The sequence below is a fragment of the Halichoerus grypus genome, chromosome 11 (genome assembly GCF_964656455.1).
Source record: "Halichoerus grypus chromosome 11, mHalGry1.hap1.1, whole genome shotgun sequence".
Classification (NCBI taxonomy): Eukaryota; Metazoa; Chordata; class Mammalia; order Carnivora; family Phocidae; genus Halichoerus; species Halichoerus grypus.
In genome coordinates, this window is record NC_135722.1 from 103174271 (window position 1) to 103183302 (window position 9032).

The following is a 9032-nucleotide window of genomic DNA, read 5'->3' on the forward strand; positions in this document are numbered from 1 at the left end:
GCTTCATGGATCTCTCGATGTATCCAAGTCATACCTATGCTTGTCCTTAGCAAGATGGTTATTACAAACCACCCATCAATGGGACTTCGAATTCCCCTTTGAGAGTAGGAATCTTCTGTCCACCACTGTTTTTCTGGCACTTAAACCATTGCTTGATATGGTGCTCAGTCACTGGTGGAAGAACTGAATTGAGTTAAACTCAGATACCATTTGTATAAAATCCCTGCCTCACTCTCTTCAGCATCCTTCTTTCACCTTTGCTCCCTCCCTGCCTTCCATTCATCCATCCATCCATCCAACATCTGTTTTTCAGCATGTACTATGTGCCAGACACTGTGCTGTTGGTAAATAAAACAGACTTGGTCCCAGATATCTGGGGGCGGTGTGTGGGGGACAGACAATAAACGAGTTAATCAACAAATAAATGTAAATTGTGCAGAGTGTAAGAAACACACAAGGTGCCCCGAGAGAGATTAACTGTGTTAGAAATGGAAACCTGGGCTTTCCTAGGGTGTCACAAGACCTCTCCAAGGTGGCCTCTAAGATGAGTCAGACTCATTTATGAGAAAAACAGGGTGGAAGCGTGTTCCAGGGAGAGGAGGGAAAGCATGCAGAGGCTATAGGGAGGGAAGGACTGTGAGGAGGCTGGTGGGGGAGTGGAGTGGGCAGGAGGACAATGAGCAAGGGGAGGTGGGACAAGGAAGTGAGGGCTAGATCTCCTAGGGCTTTGTAGACCATGCGAAAGAGTTTGGATTTTATTCAAGCCATTTTTCTGGCTGGTGCTGAGTGGACAGAGCATTTAACCCAAGATCCTGTAGACTTGGTTATGAATGAGCATGTTGCCTTTCTGTTGAGTGTATCTTGGAATGTTGGATGGAGAAAATGAAATGAGATACAGTAAACGCTTTTTCTACACCTATGCAACCCTCAGTGTTTGTCCTCTCTTCTCAATGTGTATATTATCACTTTGAACTTTGGTATCAGCTTTTAGTATTTAGTGGGTGCTGCGTCATGGTTATGCATCATCTCTCTCTCCCAACTAGATCACCAGTATTGGCCATTTATGTTTCTTTTCTCTGTTCATGTTCTTTATCATTTTTCCCTACAGAGTCATTTGTCTTCTTGATTGCAGAAATACTTCATATGTTCTCGCTACTAATCCTTTCCTATGTATTGCACGTATTTTGTCCCAGTCTCCTTTATCTTTTTACCTTTGTCTCAGCCCACCTTTGCCTTCAACAGTAATGCATAGTGGCCCTTCTTCCATTTCAGGGCAATCGGTATTTTTGATGATGACCCCTGTATGGCCCGAGATCTCTTCTGGAGTTTCTGGGCATGATCTATCAACATACCAAGAAAAATAGTCCATTACCATTTACTGTCTTGGCCAATAGACACTTTGTTTTTTTACATTTTTTAGTTATTTTATAAATAACTTATAAAAATGAGAGGATAGTAAAACAAAAACAAAAACCTTCATTTGAAATCTTAATAATTTAAGTGTAGTAACCCTGAATCTTCCATATTCTCCTGGTTTGGAATAGATGTACATAGATACGTAGACACCTGAAATGGACACCTCTGGAATGCAGCTGTCATGCATGGACCTGGAATATAGCCATCTTGAAAATACTGGTTCCAAACTTTAAATATATCTCCAGTAGGTTCTAGCTTACCACTTCTGGTTGTTCTAGCACTTGCATCATCAAAATGAAAAACTAGAATTTTTTGAAACCTTTAATGGCTCATAATTTTGTTGAAGAGACTGTATCTTCTTGGCTCCACAATTCAGACATTTTCATTCTTTGATACCAACTAAAATGATAGATCCATTGAATTTTTAAATTTCTTTCCCATATATACGTTTCTAGTCACCTTTGTGTACTAACCTGCCTTTAGCATTTGTCCACTTATGAACTGTATCAAATAAAATTTGGCCCACAGACATCATTAAAGATGAAAGCATATGGTCATACGCCCTTTTTAAGCGTAACAGGAAGGTGTAGGTTCTTGCTGCAAAACATTGAATGATGAAGTCCTCCCTGTGGAATGACTAACTGAATCAAAATACCTTATTTCCTTTTTGTTCTGAGAAATACATTGCCCACTCATTAATTCTTGAGTTTGAGAAGATCCATCCATGTATACTGTGGGGCATGTAGTCATCTCTAGACTCCTGGTCTGAACTTTCATTTCGGATCAGTGTTACCATCCTTGCTAGGGGTGCTGCTCTTTGTCCCTGTACACTCATCTTCGGATCTAATAATTGTGAAATCTTTCTCTCTGTCCGTTTTCTTCTCATTGTCATTATGGGCAGAAAATTTAAAAATCCTGGATTCTCAGCTGTGTTCAATGAAAGCTAAAAGCCGACTGCAAAGATAGTGTCTCAGGTCTTTTATACCTTATTGGAAGACGATACAATAATTTGGGCAATGCAGTTAGAAAATTGCAGATAAAATGCAATAGTGATTACTTTTGCGTCATCTTTTTTGGTGATTTCATCATTTTCCTTTGTCTTATTTTAGTTTTAAAAAAATATATAGTTGTAATTAATCCGAGATACAGGAAAAAAATAAAACCACTAAGATCCCGTAATATAACTTAAATTTATAAAAGGTGGCAGTGGATCCATGTGGTAATTACAAGATAGAATGAGTTTTATTCTATTTTTAAAAATAAGTAGAATTTCTCTTTGTTCTTAGGAAGACTCTAAAACAAATAAAACTATGAAATAACAGTCTTCCCAAGTAGTAAGGAATTGTTCAAAAAAAGAAAGTGAAAAACTCAGATTGGGCCCAGCAGACCTAATATTCTACTGGAGCTGCCTGAAGGGCTGAGCTGACCATGTTAGTGAGGCTTTGATCGCAGAGTCCACTGGAATGGAAATGACACTTAATTAGTCTTAGCCTCTCTTTACTCCACTGAGGCTTGCAGGAGTTTGCTGTGGCTTACCGTTCTCTGTTCTGACCTTCCCCTTCTCTGCAGCGTGGACAGAAAGGATAAACTAACTTCTTCTTGACTGGGGTGGGTGCTTCCTCCTCCTGTTCATTTTGTTAGCAGGCCTGCTTTATCTCATGTGTCTCTTCTAAGCCTCTTTTCTATCAAAGCCCTCGAGCTGTTAGCTGTTGAAGTAAAGTGCGTCTCTGTTGAGCACAGAGCCCTGCCAGCGTCCCATTTGGGGAGAATCTAAGAGGTGTGTATGCCAAGCACGATATCATTGTGTGCAGGCACTGCGGGAGCCTGCCAAAGCCAGGGCGAGGCTGCCAGTACAGATGCCACGTTGACATGACATTTACAAGTTTAGAGTCTGGAAGAGGACTGGCAGCAGAACACTCTTCAGCTCCCTCACTGAGGGTGGCAGTAACTGGGCCAACTTTGGATTTTCAGACTCAGAAAGCATAGTCAAGGAATAAGGCTTCATATAGAATACCAGACTCTCGCTGCCACATTTTCTAGGAAGTGATGAATTTGGTTAGCTGGTGTCTGGGATGCGGGATAAACCATGGTGCAGATCAAGAGCGCAGGTGACCCAGTGCAGAACCTGGAATCAAATCTGGATTTCAGTGAGGCGCGATCGCTTTACTGTGTGACCCTGAGCAAGTTACTTCGTCTGCGTCAGCCTCGGTTGCCCATCTATAAAGTAGGGATAATAACAGCACTTTGCTCATGGGGTTATTGGGTGAATTAAATAATATCTTTAAAAGTGTGAGCACTTTTTCCAGTGCTTGTCCAATACCGAGTGCTCAATACCTGTGAGGCATTTTTCACATTCTTCAGAAAGTCATGAGAAATTCAGGTTTTCTGCCATTTGTGTATTTTAGTAACAAGTGGGGATATTATCACCCGCCGGGGACATGAGCTTGTGTATACTCTCTCTCTCTCTGATTTAGGCATTGCCAGAACACTGCTCAGGAAGCCCAGCACATAGTTTTCTTTGCCTCTCCTAGGACACTTAGAACTGGCATCAGGATCATTGGAGCGTCTGGTATCTCTACAGGCTCTTGGATACAGAAACCAGGTGTTAAGAATTTATTCCAGTAAGCATGGAGGACACTAGGAGAAGGAAGGGAAGAATGGGGAGGGAATTGGAGGGAGAGATGAACCATGAGAGACGATGGACTCTGAGAAACAAGCAGGGTTCTAGAGGGGAGGGGGGTGGGGGGATGGGTTAGCCCGGTGATGGGTATTAAGGAGGGCACGTACTGCATGGAGCACTGGGTGTTATACGAAAACAATGGATCATGGAACACTACATCAAAAACTGATGAAGTACTGTATGGTGACTAACATAACATAATAAAATTAAAAAAAAATTTTTTTCCAGTAATAGCAGTGGTTTGATTGACCTGGAACTTTTCTATGGCATATTCTATGCAAAGTGAAGGCCTAGAGCTATTCTGAAGGAAACACTGTGGCTTACGAGGGACACCATCTTTTCAGTGTTGGTAACAAGGTACTTGGTCTGACTAAATCTGTTTTCTTGATCTAGTAGTTAAAGGACACATTTTTCTGTGCTACATACATAGAATATGATCCTCGCCACCACACTTAAGTAACTTCCTTTCATCATTTTCAACACTGCTAGTAAATTCTCTCTAATGATAAAATTCTGTCTTTTCTTTTTCTTTTTTCTTTGTTTTTCAGATCTTCAAGGTTGCTGCGGGCGTTCTATGTCCCCTTCCTGTCAGCTCAGTATACAGCGTATGCAAACTATACCATCCTCAAACCCCGGAAAGCAAAGCAAATCAGGAAGAAAAGCGGAGGTTAGCAACACGCCTGTGGCCCCAAAGGACGACCATCCTGTTAACTAGTGATTGCACTGACAGGACTCCCTCCAACGCCTCATTTGTAACATTTGTAATAAAGGCTGTCTCACACGGATGCTGGAATCTGGGTGCTTTGGGCTGGTCAGAGTCATTCCCATTCATGTCTTGCCTGGGTCTCTGTTCTGCATGTAAACTTGCAGCTGGGCAGAAAAAGGCCCTAAAGTCTGGTAGATATGTTGCTCTACATCTTACTGTTTTTCTTCTGTTCAATTATTTACTAGAGCGGAGAAGAGCAGAACCACCTTACAGGAAGAATTGAAAATCCCTGAACTGGATGGCTGCGTTAAACTGCTCTCCATACTCTGGCCTGGCATCTGAGAACTAGCAAGCCTCTTTTGGGCCATATGGGCTTCTCCACCAAAGCTGTTTGGCAGCTCCTAGCAGACCTTGTTCAGATCCTAGTGCTGAAAATGAGCACAGCCTAATTGCCAACCTACATGTCCTTTTCACCTCGTGCAAGGCTAAGCTTCTCTAAAGCACTTCACAGGACTAGGACCCTGTCCTGGAGATATCTCAGGAAAAAGGCAACCATTTGAGGAACTGGAACCTAATTTCATTATATAGGATGCCTCTTGTTTTCATTTTATTTCCTTTACAACAAACTGTAATTATGTTTTCTTTTAAGTTTTAGCATGCTGTTTCTTGAATTTAAGACTTCTCTGTATAAAGGTATCAACACACCAGACCTAATTGTACACGACATATTTGGAGAAAATTAATTCTATCACTTGGTAGGTTTGGATGACCTCACATTTTTAAGTAATGTATTCTGAGGCCATTTCTGAGGAAATTAAGAATTTCCCTTTATTCTTTGAAAACCCTAGTGGAAAAGGCCAGTGTATATTTATAGCACCTATTTTTGAGTCTATCTATTGCAAAGCACATTCTGCATGGGGCACTTCTAGTCAAATAGGCAATGATAAGGACCTAATTAAAATGTAATAAGTATATACTATTACTTTACATACAGTGTCCCACAGTTTACAAAGCACTTTCACATTATCTCATTTGGTCCTCACGTCATGACGAGAGGTAGACAAGGCAAGTGGTTTTATCCCCATTTTACAGATGATGACTTCGGGGTGGGGGTGGGTTGGGGAGGGTCAAGTGGCGTGCCCAAGGTCATGTGACCAGCTAGTAACAGAGTGAGGACTGGAACTTGGGTCCCCTCACTGCTCCCCTAGTGCTCTTCCATACTTCCTCTCTTGACTCTGAAGACATTACTTGGAAGAATGATGGCGTTGGCCAGAGACCTGCTTGATAGTGTAACTTTCTATTTTAAGGAAGACTTTTGTCTGTATTTCTTTGGGTTCTTCAGAGCCTCCACTGTGCCTGTCAGACCATCACAGCAGCAGCCCCCCATGCAGCCCAGCCTGTGGCAGGAAAGTCGTGCTCATGTTTGGAAGCCCTGCTCCTTTGCAGCCCCACAGGATCTCCTATCAGTTGCGTTCCCACATAGGCCATCTGGGGTCCTATTCTAGGTGCCTTATTTCCCTCAAGGTAATTGTGTCTAGAATCTGCAAATAGGATGAAGCTATTTTTCAGAGGTTTCATCTTTCATTTTTCAAAGAGAAGGGCTTTCTCCAACAGGAACTGATCCCAAGAGAGGAGAAGAGAAGTCATAGGGGAGGAAATGGCTCGTTCCCACATGACAGGTCTCCTCTTCGGGATCCCTCTAATGGAATTTCTGGGGTTGAAGTGCTGGAGAGGAACTCAGTCTAGACAGTTTAGAACAGTAACTGGAGAGTGAAGATAAGCCAGGGTCCCACTTGCTGCTTTAAAGGTTTCTGGCATTTAACCCTCAGTACTTGGCCTGCTCTCCAAGCCAAATATTGGCACCTGTGGTCTGACTACAGGGAAGAGAATTTTTGGTGAAAGATCTTGTCCTACCTGCAGGAACAGTGTTCTGTCTTTCACAATGGCTAAAGCCCTCTACTTTTTGAAGAGGTAAATGAGTTCCATTACAGAGGTCCAGGGTGAGTAGCTCTTTTCCTAATCTGTGTGATATGGTGCGGGTCTATTTTATCATCTTGCATGTTAAAAAAAAAAAAGCCTTCTGAGTAAGAACTTACTGTAATAGAGCACAAAAAAGGTCACAGTTGATCCAGGGATTCCTTGGGAATATCTGTTCCTATCCCTTTTAAGACCTGGTTTTGGTTTCCTCTGTTCTAGGTTCATCTTTAGTGAGAGCACAATAGATTGCAGAACATTGTGCCAAATGCTATGGATAAGGGATATAAAGGTGAATTTTTTTTTTTTTTTTTTTTTTTGTGAAAATGAGTATTTCTCATGTGATGTTATATAACCACCTTTAAGAAAAAATCTCCATCTCAGCAATACGGGGAGGCTAGCTGTGCCTGGGAAAAAGAGTTTCAAAAACACCTGGTCACACAAGCATCTCTCTTCTAGAGAACCGGTGTTTGGCATGAGCTGCCATAAGCTCTGCTTCCCATAAGGATGAAGTCTCTGAGGCACTTGTTTCCCCACAGGTTGTTGAGTATTGAAGAATGAAGGACTACAGATTATTTGTAAGAACCTTTGATTACGGAGCTGAGCGAGGGAGTGGGTGTACTTGGCAGTTTCAGGGCTTGCTGATCTCTAAAGTTTATTTATGTTTTAATAATCTCTCGTGTGGGGCTCCAATCACAACCCTGAGATCAAGAGTCACATGTTCTTCTGACTGAGCCAGACAGGTGCCCCCCTAATCTCTAGATCTTAAGCAGCCTTATCCGAACCCCAGATCATAAGACACTGAGCCCCATTACTGAACCAGACACTGTATTAGGCACTGTTATCAAAGTGTGCCTATCACCTGGTACACTTTGATGAAAGACCAGTCACTTTAATCTCTTGGGATAATCCTAGAAAATGGGAACCCCTACTCTTTATTATTGAATTCAAGTTTAGAAACAGATTGTTTTAAATCAAGGTGGCTCTTGATCTCAACCATTTATTTGAGTCATTTTTCCTGGTTCGGAGTTCTGGGAAAGAGCCTTAAAAACATGTGATTTTATAGCATTAGATCTGGAATGACTGTTAGGGCAAAGCACCATGGCAATCCTTTATTGTATGTTGCATTTCATGGGATTTACTGAAATAATTCACTGTGATTATGCTGTCATCTATCCGGTGTCAGGCAGCTATGCTTTTAATTAAGTTATTTTCTCTGAAGAGGGAAAAGAGGCACAATTTCATCCTTGCCTCCACAGCCCATTAAAGCTCATGTGTTAATTCATTCTTAAGTTACTACATGAAATGCCTTGAGTAAATGGATAGATGGACGTGTGCTCAGCTTTGTTCTTTAGCAACAGACCAGGCTTCCGTATGGCATTGTTGGATTTCAGAGGCCCTCTGGTGTTTTGGTAAATCTAGATGAATGTTTCCTTGCATTTTCCCAGTATATATGACCATGTAATTTGTGCTGCACATGAAATCAGGAAGCAGTGCGGTGTTGAAGCCAGAGTCTTGTCCAGTGCATTTGTCTTCCTGATCCCTGTACTTTATCTCCCTGTCAGTGTTTATATTACATACATGTATTTTCTGTAAAAGAAAAAGTTAAATAAATCTTGGCAATTTGATTTTCCTGTTCTTAGGGTGATATTTTCTCTTTTGCATCTAGCTTTTAAATCTTTGGTGGGGATTGATCACCTCCTCCCATCTCCCCCACTCTGACCCTTCAGTGTATAGACCTACCTACCCCAGGCCAAATAGCCCGGAAGGTTTATTCTGAAAACTCTAGGAAGAAGCCTTTGTTTGTGAAAGCCCGTGAGGGTTAGTGTTATTGTACTTGTGGAAAAACCAAGCATTGGAAGGGTTACTCAACGTGTCAGCGTTGTGCCTAGAAAGTGATACTTTCCGGACCCACCTTAGGTTTTTGGATGAAAAATCTCTGGGCTATGACAGTCTTAACTTTCATAGAAGCATGGATCTGGTAATATTTAACATTTAGGTAATTTCCCCCTTTGTTGGGGGTTGGCAGGAGCAGTAAAAGTTTTTTGTGAATGAATTCCTGACATCATTCCCATACCTCGTACCTATAGCCAGTAACTCTTAGTAGTTACCTGGTTTTATATGATTGGTTATCAGTTTTCTTTCTGTAGGACCCAAAATGCCCACGAAACTTGGTTTGTTTTATTTCTTCCAAGGCATTTCAGAGAAGGGTGCTTTATTAATATAATTCCAGGAGGGAGAGGTCCACAGTCTTAA

General features: G+C 41.7%; 1 protein-coding gene across 4 annotated transcripts in view; it reads left to right on the forward strand.

Annotated features, from left to right (window-relative positions):
- ALG9 (ALG9 alpha-1,2-mannosyltransferase) overlaps nt 1–8404 on the forward strand; it is an 87729-nt gene extending 79325 nt beyond the window's left edge. For all 4 annotated transcript variants that reach the window (XM_036075439.2, XM_078059002.1, XM_078059001.1 and 1 more), the window contains exons 15-16: nt 4645–4763; nt 5048–8404. In XM_036075439.2, the coding sequence (XP_035931332.1) occupies nt 4645–4763; nt 5048–5085 (157 nt within the window). In that variant the 3' untranslated portion in view covers nt 5086–8404. The remainder of the gene's footprint in view (nt 1–4644; nt 4764–5047) is intronic.
- The last annotated feature ends 628 nt before the right edge of the window (nt 8405–9032 follow it).